At 35.1% G+C, this 14,665-nt stretch overlaps 1 protein-coding gene across 4 annotated transcripts in view; it reads right to left on the bottom strand.

Moving 5' to 3' along the window:
- LOC117973890 (RNA helicase aquarius-like) overlaps nucleotides 1–14,665 on the bottom strand; it is a 42,091-nt gene that overhangs the window by 6,339 nt on the left and 21,087 nt on the right. For all 4 annotated transcript variants that reach the window (XM_058987625.1, XM_058987626.1, XM_058987627.1 and 1 more), the window contains exons 26-33: nucleotides 12,352–12,487; nucleotides 9,724–9,933; nucleotides 7,655–7,792; nucleotides 7,266–7,337; nucleotides 6,409–6,596; nucleotides 5,926–6,097; nucleotides 2,989–3,159; nucleotides 1,154–1,239 (exon numbers count right to left, since the gene is read on the bottom strand). In XM_058987625.1, coding sequence (XP_058843608.1) covers nucleotides 1,154–1,239; nucleotides 2,989–3,159; nucleotides 5,926–6,097; nucleotides 6,409–6,596; nucleotides 7,266–7,337; nucleotides 7,655–7,792; nucleotides 9,724–9,933; nucleotides 12,352–12,487 — 1,173 coding nt within the window. The remainder of the gene's footprint in view (nucleotides 1–1,153; nucleotides 1,240–2,988; nucleotides 3,160–5,925; nucleotides 6,098–6,408; nucleotides 6,597–7,265; nucleotides 7,338–7,654; nucleotides 7,793–9,723; nucleotides 9,934–12,351; nucleotides 12,488–14,665) is intronic.

Below are 14,665 nucleotides of genomic sequence, written 5' to 3'. Positions count from 1 at the left end.
ATATGATACTGTTCTGCCATGTTGTTGAAGGTCATGCTGCATGGGTCATCAATGGACAGGTGGAGCCCAAAAATAAGACAGTGAGCTTTCTGTTGAAGAGGATGGTGCAGACTGGCAGACAGACAACTCCTTCCACTAGGAGTGTGCTGATTTTCAGAGGAATTACCTTAAAGTATTTCTCGGCAGGTATTAAATAAATCAAAACACTATTTATTATTTCAAAACAAGAAAAGCTGCCCTTCCCATAAGATTTAATATCAAAAGGACAAAAGAAAGGTAAGACAAATAATCACTTATAAAATATAAATGAGTTTGTTAGTTTGATCACGTCAGGTTCTATATTAAATAACACTGGCCACATTGTTATTGATCGATACTCAATATTTGTACAAGGGAAACCAAGAGACCGCATTGTTTTGTGCCGAGTAATTAACATGTTTAATTTCATTAAACGAATACCCAACAACTTCAAATTCCCAAAAGGTAATTACTAAAAAGCAAGCAGCAGGAGGTTTGTTGTAGCTTCCTTCCCCATGTGGTTGAGTAAGATCATGTCATCACATGGTCAAGCCATGCATCTGTCCCACCGCGACAACAGTGGTGACCCCACAATGACTGAAGTAGTGTAATGTGACGTAACAAAGAGTGTGTGTGCCTGCAGCCTCAGGAGATCCTGATAATGAAGGCTGTGTGCATTACTAATGCTGAAAAGCATGTTGAACAAGTCAGTATTGTGTAATGCCTCACAGCAGCACAGTTAAATATATATATTTTTTAGTTTTACACATCTTACAATTAAGTGTTTTGTATTTTCCTGGGGGGGTAATAATACATTTTGCCCTAACCATCCCAAGATACAGACACAAATGTATCACAGACATGTTTAAAAAAAGATTCTGGGCATAAGTAAAATATTTACCTAGGGAAAAAACAGGCAAAGAAATGACTTAACATCTTCCCAATCCTTCAACACTGTATAATAAATAAATATATAACTAAATTACAAATGATTAGGGTGATCAATGGCTCTGATCAAGATGGTGGCATCTGGTAAAGCTTTGGTTCATTTTCAGCTATAAGCAAGCCTTTCTTTTAAAAATCAGAGAGCTGCTGAATACAAAAGGATTCGAGAGAGAGAAAAAAAAAAGCTTACCTAAGATGTCCCACAGCTTTAGTTCTGACCAGTGAGAGGATGATGTAATCATTTTGCTGACCCTGAAATCTGTCAACTGTTGTCACCTACATCAAGACATAAATACTTTAGCAATGCTGAAGCCTGAAATGCATTACTACAGCTTGGAAAAAGGCTTCAGTCAAATGTTGAAGAATGCAAGCTGTTTAGTCTACTGCTATACTAGTATTTACTTATCACTGCATACCACATTCCTAAGAAAGGATCAAGCTGTGGTATATACCCAAATACAAGATCTTACCATTTCACTGGGCAGGCAGATTTGTGGAGCCAAGTGATACATAATGCATTCATAAAATTTCTGCATTTTTACAATAAACCACATAATCTGATTATACCTTAATAGGATGTCTTACTGAGAATTTACAGGGTCTGCACTGCTCAACAAAGGGAAACCAGTCAGTTCTCAATTAATTCAACATGGATTTCAGTGAAGACAGGAAGTTTGCCAAAATACAGAAAAGTTAGCCCAGTTGTACTGCCTTCCGGCCAGAAGACTGAATCAGCCATGCTTGATCAGATGTACACATGGCAATCATGAGAACTGTAACGCACTTTACAACTACCCAAACCCCACTGGTATATTAAACATCTATTACTGCCTGGCCAGCAGGTAGTCTGTAGCAGTCATTGTAGTGAACAATTCAATAGAGAACATAGTGAAAGCCTGATTAGAATCAGTTTGACCTGGGGCTTAATACATTTGCTTTTGCACATTTAAATAACTATACTTGAAACATTGACAAGGTGTGCTTTCGTCAGCAGTGGGCACTGCAGACAGACACTGTTACAAAAAATATTTTGAAGGTAAAATAAAAAAGGTTGCCCAAAATTGTTTTAAAACAATTTTAGAAACAATCAACCTGCTTACCTCGCCTCACTAGCAATTGTATAATATATACAGTAATGATAAACATAAAAGAAACATTCATATGATCACAACTAGCATACTTAGCACAGCACAAAATAATACTTACTCAGAAATGTTATTTGTATAATGTTTTTGTACAAATGTGAACATTCCTGAATTTATATCTGGGACAGCTGTGCAATTGTTGTGACATTACTTTTGTTTTAGTAGTTTTGGCACACTGTCAAATGATGTATACCACTTGCATGCAAGTATGACCTTTTTCAAGCTCAGCAGTTTGCAAGTAGTTTCTCTGCAGAATCTAACAAGCTGTCACCTAGAAGACATCAGCTACACATCTAAAAGCAATTACAGGCCCCCCGACAACAACTAAAGATACATACAGGCATCTGCCTGCATTCCTCTATTATGTGGCTTACTGTACAGTGCAGACATATATCCTCAAAGTAAGAACGTTGCAAATAAAAAAACATTGACATGATATCAACCCATCTTGGAAAACAGTAGTTAGGTAATGGGAATCTTCACTGAGAGCCAACCTCATAACACAAAATACATGCAATTAACAAATAGACATAACATTTCCATGATTTCCTTGATGTTAATGAAATAAAAAAAGGTATACGATTCAAAACACAGATTTATTTTTCAACACTAGGTCAATGTTGGTTGTTTAGTGAGCGATATGCATAACATTTTTGTAACCCTTTAAGAAAAACAAAGGGAAAAATTCTAAACAAATACGATCCTAAAACCTGTAAATAGGTTTACTAGAATGAAATGCAAACAGTATAAATAGTATCCACACTTGTGCCTTGCATGCTCTATAGACTGTAAACCCCTTTGTGCCATTTGAAATTATTCTGCCTATTTAATTGCTTATTAATTTTAAGGAGAGAAAAATTAAAAAAAAATAGGTGGTCACCTTATTTGGCCGCCCCATGAAAGGGTTGTTTCCACAGCGCTGGTTGACAACATCGCGGATGAGGTGTTTCTGCCCATTGTAGGTGGTCAATATGCTGATCTTATCTGCAGGGTAACCCAGTAGCCGCATGTACATAAAAAGTGCCACTGCGTATTCTGCTTCAGCAAGGTTCTAAAGGAACATTTACAAGGAAACAAAGGAAATGGTCATTGAAGCATAAAATATAATGCAGTTGTGTAAGGAAGAAGAAAAAAAAAATGCAAAAACAACGAATCCCTTATTTTCCTAAACTCAACACGGTGTCTGAATTTCATAAAATTGTTTTTCTCCACCTCTTTCATGAGCAAAACAACGGAAATGGTGAATAGATGGACATCTGCTTCTACTGTAGTGGGCAAACTGATTTTATCATTTATTATTGTATCATAGATTAAAAAAAGGAAACATTTTCTTTACAAGTTTATTTACCTTATAGCTTGGCTTAGTGGCACTGTTGCACAAGGTGGTGGCAATTAATTAGGAACTGCAATGCAAAGCAAGAATAATCTTGCATCAGCGAAACCATGTCTGGAAACCTTTTTGAAAGTTTGCTTAATATTATAATATTTTTTTTCTCCTGCTGCGCCATTTTCAAGCCACACATTATACGTCCCCTCTAGGCCAGCAGCAGAGCAGGATCAGACAGTCAAGGACAGAGGGATTCCCATTGCCCAGTCTGCCCATGATGCTCTATAATTAGCTAACTAAAATGCCTTCAGCAGATGGCATTTGTCATATTTCTTTACATCCTGAAACAAAATGTCACCGTTTACTCAGATAGAAAGATCAACCTAAAGAAAAATAAATAAAAAATACTGAATATTTTTTAATGTAGTATTTAATTCTCTTACCTAAAAATAGGACTATATAGAGGGTATTGTTTGAGCATTAAACTGTTATGTATATAGTTTTCTTCCACTAAGGGGTTAACAGATACTGATGTGAAGCCAAGATCAATAATCCAAACTTCCTCAGCAATAGATAATTTACTGTGTATCTATATTTTTGATTTGAAGAAAACTGAACAGCTTTAACTGAAAGCATTGCTCTTCTGTGCAGCGTGATCAAAAGCATGACAGTCTTAATAATGCTTCCTGAATAAAAATAAACAAATTTAAAATTAGCAAGACATTTCTCGCTTTTAAAAGTGAAAAGGGAATTTTGAGTCTTGGTAATATATATTGCAATTTAGATATAGTGCCTCCAAACCATCATTTTGGAAATCTTAAAACTTAAGGTGTGCTAATGTAAGAGGATAAAAACATGAGGCTTATACTTTAAAAACCCCAAAGTCACCAATGGCAACTTCTGTTTAGAAAGCCATAGCAGGTGCATCAACTGTAAAGGTAAAGACATTTAACAGACATGACAAAAAAACAACAATCACGCAAATCACAATTTTATACTTTCTCTTGCCGGTGTGAAATGTGGCCCTTTCTGTCGCAGATGATTCAGTCAATGTGATTCTATCTATGTCTGGCAACATGTTGCTGCAGGCGGTTCTTAGTGATGCTGCAAGGTTTAAATACAGTAGCAGAGCTTGAGGCATACATTCAAGCTGTCACATACAGTATGCAATACATTCCAAATAAAAAGCTATATATATATATGTTTATTCAGCACATTTCCTCCAGCTAGGTTTTGAGGCTATTATTTTTTTGTTCCCTACATAGGCTTAACCCATAGTCACACAAGACATTAATGGTAAAGCATGAGGAAGGATCCAGACACAAAAGCATAACAGGTGCATAACACTATCTTAAACATGTGTTATGGTGGCTTGTACCTGAATTTGTTGTAATAACTTGTGCTAAGCAAGATCATTTTCAAGGTAAACCTCCTGAGATGTTGGTTGCCCCAACACAATTTAGTATACTCCATGACGCAGTGGCATTTGGTGTCTGGTTTTACTTTATGTGGTATTAGCAACTTGATAATATATATATTTTTAAATATAGCTCTAATAATTAATTGTCTGCTAGTTAAAAGGATATCTAAATTATTTAAACATCCATAATCCCAGTCTTCTCCCCTGCTACATGCTGGAGTGCCAGAAAGGCTTGTCACTTTTTTTGGCAAATTGTAAAATATGGGATAGCAGTCAAGTTATTTTGTTCATAGCAGCACACAAGAGACCGACACAATGTTTTATTCATAACATTTGAATTAAACATACGCAAGCAGTGAGTTGGAAGTACTGCATATGTTTGTTTTTTTGCCCAGTTTAATTTTATAATAAAAGGGCAGGTTTCTTATGGTGTGTACAGTATCATTTTAAACAACTGATTGATTGAGTATAATAAGTACAGCAGAACAACTGTTAGAGACAAATACATAAATGTGTTCTACTAATTAGACAAAAAAAAAAACTGGGTAAGGTTATGTTTTGCTGGAAGGAAAATACAGTAGTTCTAATTAGGTCTCTGGTTTAAGGCACTTTTGTCCCATGATCTTGTAAAATCTGGTCTTAGCATCTGTTTTCAAACATGAAACTAATTATTTCTCTACATTGTTGCATTAATCATCTCTGAATTTTACATAATCTAAAAGCACTCCGTTCTATAATGTGAAAAAACACAGATCTCAGTAACCCCCGTCCTTTATAACTGACTGATTTAGTCACAGTTACGGTAGTATCATGAAAAAGCAGGTAATTCACAGCATGTCCAGGTGTTAGAAAGGCAACACGTTTCATAGAAGTGGATAACATGTCCCTCATCTAGGTTTAATTAAACAATCAACTGCTTTTGGACTGGATTAATTTGTTTAATTAATAAAATGTGGAACAGGACTGGACAAAGACCTGGACTAAATGGACCACTTTGCCCATCCCACTACTAAACCACGGGGTCTTTTCCTTACATTACACCCTCATGCCTTTGTGTATTTTACACATACCTGATAAAAGTAGGGGTTTGGCTCAGACTCTCCAACACCATTAAAATCTTCCACATTGATAAGCTGGAAGTCATAGGCAAGCCCAGCATTGGCTGATCTGAACTCTGGCAGCAGCTGAACGTGGGGGAGGTTCCCCAGTTGTTTGTAACGCCAGTTGTAAAGGTTGCACAAGCTGTAGAAAAAACACAGATTCCTGTTACACATATCTGTATCTCAGTAAATCCCTCCCTCTGCCAATGGCTGAATGTTTCTAGGTCATAATTCTAACAGTCTGCATATCACAACACTAATACGTGTTTATACCAATGCACAACAACCTCATTAAGTCAAGTGTCATATGGGTTATAATGTTTCGTTACCACAATTATACCATATGGTCAAGTTCTATTAAATATTTGTTACACTGTGGTATACAAAATTGTGGTCATGACTTGGGAATTACCAAACAATGTTATTTTTGGACTTGGTTTTGGAATTTCTTACCTTGCTCTCGCTCTGCCCTGAGCATCCAAATCAACGGTTGGTACTCCCAAACGAACGAACCTCGTGAACAGGGACTGCTCCATGTTGGAGTATTTCTGGAAAGCCATGTTTTTAATAACCGGTGGCAGCTGGTGGTGGTCACCGATCATAATCCACCTCTTAAGCCTACTGAAGCCATCCTCTGGGTTCTAAAGAGAAAGTATTAGGAAAATAAATCAATAAATAAACATAAAACAAAATAATAAATACAAAAATTAAAAAAAAAACAACAAGATTCCTTTCCACCTGTGCTCTTTTACTTTCCAGATTACTGAAATGGCCTCCACATGACATACTGGTTACTTTGACTTGAAACGAATCATACACCTTTAACATACTGTAATACAGTACGCTATGCTGCAGCTTTTGAACTTACAGATCTGTTCCCCAAAAGCTTGAACAGTTGACGCATACCCCGTAACATCTGTGTGATTAAAATGTTATCTGCAGGAAGACCTTTAAGTGTGGTTTCTACAGAAAACTTACATTGCCTGGAACTGCACTTTATCCACAATAGTTTGCACTACAATTGCTTTCTTCTTAAACTGATTGCTACACTATACATTATAGACATCCATCAAAAACATACCATAGAAAGGTCCAAATGGTTCAAATATTTGTTTCTCTTTTAAATGCCCTCATAATTAAACAGGATCACAATAATATATAGATACCAATAGATACAAGGGAAAAACATGTATATGTATTCTATGATAAATATTGCTGACTCTCATTAAGTGTTATTTACCAACTGTTAAGCAGAATCAAACTTCCATAATATTCTGTTTCCATTTAGCTTTTTATTAGTGATGTTTTACCTGCAGGAGCAGTGGAATGAATGTTTCAATCTCAAGAATCTGAGCTGCTTCTTCCATTAGGATGTTGTCATACTGTTTAAAATAATAAATAAATAAATAAAAACACAAACAGTGTATTGCACATGAAAACAAACAATAACAGTGAATAAATGCTTTTTCCCCCATGTTAGTCTTCACTATCGTGCTTGTCAACATCACAATATAGGATATTTTAACTACTGTTTTTAAAAATGAGCTATTGTTTTTAACTTTCCTCTTAGAGGACCTTTTTCTAACACTACCATCAGGTGGTTAAATGATTGTGTTGCTCTAATTAAAAAAATGAAGCTTTTCTGTTGATGAAAAGTGCATTTAAATATCACATATGTACATGGCTGTGCTTCTGTTACCTTAAATCCCAGCTCAACTAGGTCATGACGTTTCAAGGCAGCGTGCGTACAGGTCATGGCTATAATCTTTGCTTCTTTTACCAGGAGATACTTGGACCTATCCAGTCCGCTGCGCAGAAGTTCAAAGGCTCTGAATTCCTGGGGGGAAAGCAAATTCTTCAAATTACACTTAAACATTTTACCAGGCTTGACCTACTAACTAGCATGATTTCAGAGGGGATGTGAAGGTGGCAACTGAAATAAACAAATAAAAAATAAATAAAATAAAATAATTCTGGAAAAATATAATATTTATTTTATTATGTAACATGACCATATTATATTAAAGTAAACCAAGGTAGAGTTAAAAATCAATACATGAGTGTTTAAATAGTCTATAAAAGACTTCTCTGACAAAGTATTTGGCGGTTTGTACATGAATAAAAATCTTGTTGCTGATAAAACAGGTCACATGATTACATTGTTGTGCTGTATTTTTAAGCAGTGTATGCTTAAAATAAGAATTTAAGCTTTGTAGTTGATATTGCGTAGCCTATATTTTTCTTTTTTTACTGTACAGTATAGGTACAAGTTATAATATGCAATGTTTGACAGCAAGTGCCTATACAAGAATGTCACGTTATATATTTTTTTCTACAAGTGTTTTACTAGTACAAATGTAAAATGCTATTTGTGTGAGTTGTAAAACAAATGTATAAATTGTTGTCAAGCACACAATATAATACTACATTACTCTTTGTATTCATTTTCTGAAGTAAATGCAGCAAGTAAACAATACCTGTTCATTTTTGTCAGATACAGAATTAAACGATATCTGTTCATTTAACATTTATAGTTATAAAACAGTTTAAATATAGGCCCTATTTCTTGTTCTAGTAGTTTATAATAGCTTACCTGCATTATCTATTATCGGTATCGGACGATATGGGTAGATAACCATCGGCTATCGTTATCTTTATTGGTGCACCCCTAATTTCATCCTTTTCTATCACCTATGGGAATTATGAAATTCTTCGATTGGGGACCTTTACACTATCCTACATAAACCGTTACTGCTGTTTGCCTTTTTTTTCCCTGGCAGGAATGGACTAACCTTCTGCGATTCATCCCCTTTTGGAAATTCAGCTGGAAAACACTTTTAAGATCAATACATTCTTGTGACTCAGTACTGGTAAATGGTATGTCACTTTATGTTCCTGCATTCCATAGTACATTTTAAAAGGTTAGTAACACAATAGGGTTAACACAACCAAATGTACGTTATCTTGACTAAGCCTTTTGCTGCCATACCAAGAGTGAGATGTTCACCCCACTGGTAATGTCTTCCTGTTTCATAATAATACATGTGAAATAAGGTCAACTCCTTAAAAGGACTCAACAAAAACCTCAATAATCATTGTTATAAATAGAAAAGCAATGCACTGAATGCAGTACAGCCATGTCTATAAATTGAAAAATTGACAGATGGACCCCCTGCTTTTAATTATTTACTTTATTTTTTTTTTGTTTGACATACTTAATAAATGCATTCCTTTTAACCCTAATTTGACTAATTTAAAAAAGTGGTTTATATCAAATGTAACCCTTTTTTTTTTTTTTTTTTTTTTTACCCGTTAGGCACATTTACAGTATATTCTGTAAAAAGCTGCATGTATAATGTAGAAAAACAGCACAAAACTAATAGATGCAAGAATAATCACTCAGAATGTCCACAGTCCTTGCCATACATGCAAGAGAACATCAATGAGATCTCTCAAACCACTCAACTACAGTATGCACCCATTTAAAGACATGTGAAAAAGCCAAAGGGTGATTCTAGCTCAGGAAAAAAGGTCGGGACCAATTCCAAATACCTACACTCCAGATGGGCTGTGTTCTGCCAAAGAAAATGCCAATTTTAATGACATTTGAACTCTCTCTTTTTGGAGGATGACCTAGACAGAAATCTTTTTAAAGGAAGTTTTAAGGGCTTTCCAACAAAAAATTAATTAAATTGGAGTAAGAGGAAGTACCCTGCTGGTCCACTTGAGTTGGAATGAGACAAATATTTTTCAATTTAACTGACGTACCTCAAGCTGAGTGAATATTTTCTTTATGTGCCTGAAGCAACCTTCAGCAATGTCCATATCTTCTTCATAGGATTGTTCTTTAAAAACAGGCTGTGGTGCATTCGAGAAGTACTTGTGGAAAGGAAAATGTCTGGAAACATCCTGAACATCAACCTGCTTCCCAGGTTTGGCTTTTACTTTGCTAAGGTACTCCTCCCAACGAGACATCACCTGGAGAAAATAGATGGGAAAGAGAGAAGGCTGTGTCAGTAGAAATGTTTAAATGTTAATTAGTAGTTGTTAAGCTGTCTCTGAATCCTAATAAAAGGGAAAAAACTACCAATTAAAGACTGGGTTTAAGATTATTTTTGTCTTTGCTACAAATAAAGGAGATTTTAAATGATGAACTTGCTATCAGTGTACACTATCTTATGCTGGAAAAAAAAAGTCTGTCAGGACAACTCTGAACGAGTGAAAATAACAAAAGCACAACGATAAACTAGGCGACTGCAAGAATGAAATGCAGTTAGGATCGTAATTAATGTAATTTGTCACGTCTGTTTGAAATAAAAAGTAAGCTAATCAGAATCCGCCTCAGTCAAGATATGAAGGTAAAAACAAGTGATTTTTTTTGTAATTAACAGCTTTTTCTAAGTTTAATTAGGAAACAGAATCGTCTGAAAATAAGTTTAAAAGGGACGTCACATGATCAAAAATAAAAGCCGAAAACGCCAATCCCTAAATGTAATGAAGTAATGTGGATATACGAAAAAGGATCTATATGTGCAGAGGTTAAAATGTCGTGGCACCAAAACAGTTAATAGTACAGTTTTACTGGATACCAATGGTAATGGCAATCAGATAAAATCATATATAAAAAATAAAAAAAACACATCATTTTGGCACCAATAAAGAACCAAGATCTGACTGCATATTTTAAGGGGCATAAAAATAGCTGGTATAATAAATGGCTCAAAATATGCCACTCTGTGCACGGAGAGGGCTTATAATTTATAGTGCTCTCCTACAGTTGTAGAAACCCTGTCATGTATGAATGGCAGGTATGCCATTAATTACACTCCAAGTTCAAGGCTGCTTTGTACCAAACCGAATACAAAACAGACATTAAACTGGACTGGATAAATGATCCAGAATCTTACCTTTCATTTTGGATGTTCTTTGCCAAATTACCTTAGCGATTTGGCACAGCCTTAACTTTCTTTGGTCATAAACTCTGCACATAATCTCTGTAGCATGTTTTATTGCTGCCCAATTCCTTTCTAATTAGAGGAAATGCAGAAACTCGAGCCAACATTCAGCCGATGTAAAGACTTTTTCACGTTCTCTGGTAATAAACTAATATATTTTAACTGTTTAATCACTGGAGACTTGCATAGTGTCTAGAAAAGATCACTCCACTCAAAAGACATATTCTAATACAATATATATATATATATATATATATCAACATAAATTATCAAGCTGAACAATGAATATTAATAACCTTGATCTTTTAAGAGGTTATTGCATTTTCAGCATACTTGTACACACTGAGTTTTTGCCGTGTGCTATATTTCTAAAATCATATACCCATATTACACAGATAGACTGCTGAAACATATGTTGACCAGGCTTATATGTTTTAGTTTTACTTAAATTTAAAGATTAAAATCTGTTTAGCAAGAAAACAGTTGTAACTGGTTTTCTTTAAAGCAGAACACGTGAATAAAAAGTACAATATTTTACATTTTGTTTAAAATGTTTTACTCTTTACACCATTATACAAGTTTACCACAGTATTTTTGAAGTTTTACCAGGCTTTTGTCAGTTACACTATGCATTTACCATAGTTTACCCTGGTTTGCCACATAAATAATTTGCTTTTACCTTACCTCGCTATTACCTATGCTTTAAATTATGCTTAAATTACACTTTTCTATACTTTTACTATCGTAAACATTTTTTACACCAAAAGGGTGGGTATATCTAGTATGGGACTCGTTTTGAATGTCTTTGCTAACATTCCAATCCACTGATGTGCTGCTGAAATTAAGGAGGGAGCTGTGCTTTGGTAGTTCAAACAATACCACCACCAATGGATATTTTATAACAACTTTAAAATGCCTGAAATAATTTCAGATTTCTGTTGTTTTTATTTGGACCCTGATTTCCTTGAGAACGAGTTTAGGTCTGAAATGCCAGTTACTCAGCATTTGACTTGCCTAAAAAAGTTACGAAGAGGCCATAAAAAGGGTTTGAAATTAATCCACGTCTAAGCATAGTTTGAAGATCCCTAAATGTATTTATTTAATATAAAAAATTACACATTTTATTGCAATTTATTTAAAAAAATATATACTTGTGGTATAAACAAAATATTGAATGATTGTTCGTGGTATTCATTTTTATTCGCTTTAGGAGGATGTCCTTACATTTACTGGGACATCCTTATGCGGTGAATAAAAACCATACACCACGAGCGATCATGCAGTATCCTTTATACAAGGGAATTTTATACTAAGCAGCATAATTGTTTCTGAGACAGGAAAATAAACAAAAACATGAAAAACAGCTGCTAGTACAATTTCTATGTGTGATTGCATCACCTAGTGCTGCAAAAACAAACATCTCTGTGTGTCAACCTCTTACTTGATACAAGTAGAAATGGCCAGCTGTCTCACAAGTGTAGGAAACATCTCCTGGCACATTAAGGCTCTCCTGAAGCCGTCCCACCTCCCTCAGCAGCTCCAACCTCCGAGCCAGGACATAGTTAACTCGTCCATACCTAAGGGTAATTCACAGGACACAACACTCAGTCTTAGGAAATTATATCCTTTTATTACAATACAGTTGAAATATGGAAAACTGAAATAGATTTTTGGTTTTAAATATTTTACACACACAATAAACATGAATAAATTGGCTGGCGCATTACCGGTACTCAATAGTCTACTTCATTTTGCTCTCAAGTGGAACAGGTTAAATGTAATGTTAATTACCATAGAAAAAAAGCAAAAACAAAATTAAACACTGACAATAGACCAATAATCTACCTAAAGGGATCAAATAGCTTGAAGTTGGCACTGTCTGATAGCGACAGATAAAGGAATTTAAATTACGAGACTAGGGCATTCATGTATCAAAATAAACTACTCAGATAAAAACACAGGAAGCAGTATTACCCTAGTTCAATATCAATCCAATTTTGTAAAAAAAAAAGGCTTTTGAACCGTATTTACACTGAATTGCATCCTGTGGGGATTGTATGCCTTCTGTAGACTCTTTGGAATGTAATGCTGCTTTGTAGGTGGGCAGAGGGTTTGGCATTCTGGCTAACTCTTGATTTTGGCAACAGGGTCATAAAGCTGTGCAATAGCTTACCACTATTACAGCAGCAGAACTGCAGCTAGGGTTCACCCCAGCACTCTATTTACTCCTGCCATGCAAGGCTGGAGATCTGTTTTGAGCTGTGATTACAGAAATACAAATCAGGCTAAGATAAACATTCAAAGAGTTTCATTAACTGCTGATGGCTTAACTTTGCAAGAATGTAGCACAGACACAAAAGGAAAATCTTTTCGCCTACAGTATAGTACTTCTTAACGTGACTGCCAGGCATTGCAGCTTTAAAAACTATATTTGAAAAGGTTTAATACAACTAAATATTGTATATTCTTATCTTAAGTATAAATTAGGTAGATCCACAGTCGTAATTGTTAGTCTCAGCAAGGGATGTGCATTTTTTTTTTTTTATGAACGTTTAAATGCTATGCAGTGTCGGCGTTTAAACATTTAAACCATATCTACACACACACACAGACAGACTCTTTATATTGCATTCTGATGTATACTGACAGCCTGATTAGTATTAACTTTTGTCTATATACTAAACAAAAAATACCTGATTTGTTGCATAGGTTGTTGGCTAGAGATTAAGTATAGTACAAAATTACATCATTTTATAATTACTACACAGGTAAGTATCTTAACATTTAATCAAGAAGTGGATCCTTCAAAAAGGAGCTACGTGTGGAATCATTTCGAAAAAGTTAAAGAAACGTGTGTTAAATGTAAATTATGTAATGCAGAACGTACTTATTCAACCAGCACTGGAACAATGATAAGTCATTTGAAACTTAAGCATCCATGTGTTTCAACGGTAAAGATGATAAAGATGACAGAAAGCAAAATGGTGACAACGTTTGTTTCTGAAAATTCACATAGATGCGGCAAAAACAAACTAAATTTAAATGTAATGGGTAGAAATATGAATTGCAATTTTGCTGCACAGCTGCCTCCCCTAAAACTACATCTCTCAGAATACAATGTCAGTTACTAGGAAACTGTACACAAGAAAAACCAACCCAACAACATTATCCAATCTCTGGCTAGCCCTGTTGTCTTTGCAGCCAATCACAGTAAGAATAAGAAAAATTCGAAGGTACACAGGTTGAAGCGTCAATCCAGCTACAAACCCAACTGGAACAATCGTCGGAGGCAACCGCTAAAAAAAGGTGCCTATAATATTAAACAAACGGTTTTATAACTTATTAATGCATTTCCTTATTTGATGTATCTGGATGGCTTAATATTGAAGTTTTAGCATGTTCACCGAGTAAGAACTTAACATTAAAATTTAAGTAATGTAATTAATTTGCAGTCAGTGTGATACCTCGAAAAAAAATGTGCTGAGCTGATAAAGAACCTTGTAGAACACATGCATGGTTGTATGGTAGTTCAAAGTAACACTGCAGTTAAAATGGAAGGCACTTTTTTAATGTCAACCCCATTACCATTAAAAAATTGTACAGTACTGTATTTATCGAGATTACTCATGGACTTCAAGGTAATGTTGCATTTTACCCACTGAAAATACGTTTTACTCTCTCAGTTAAAACTAGAGGGTAAGTTACTCCCAGACCCAAACCCTTACCTGGAGCGCTGCATGCTGCCAGTAAGTTTT

This window comes from Acipenser ruthenus, chromosome 15, assembly GCF_902713425.1.
Source record: "Acipenser ruthenus chromosome 15, fAciRut3.2 maternal haplotype, whole genome shotgun sequence".
In the NCBI taxonomy this organism is placed as follows: Eukaryota; Metazoa; Chordata; class Actinopteri; order Acipenseriformes; family Acipenseridae; genus Acipenser; species Acipenser ruthenus.
This window is presented reverse-complemented; position numbering and strand designations above follow the sequence as displayed.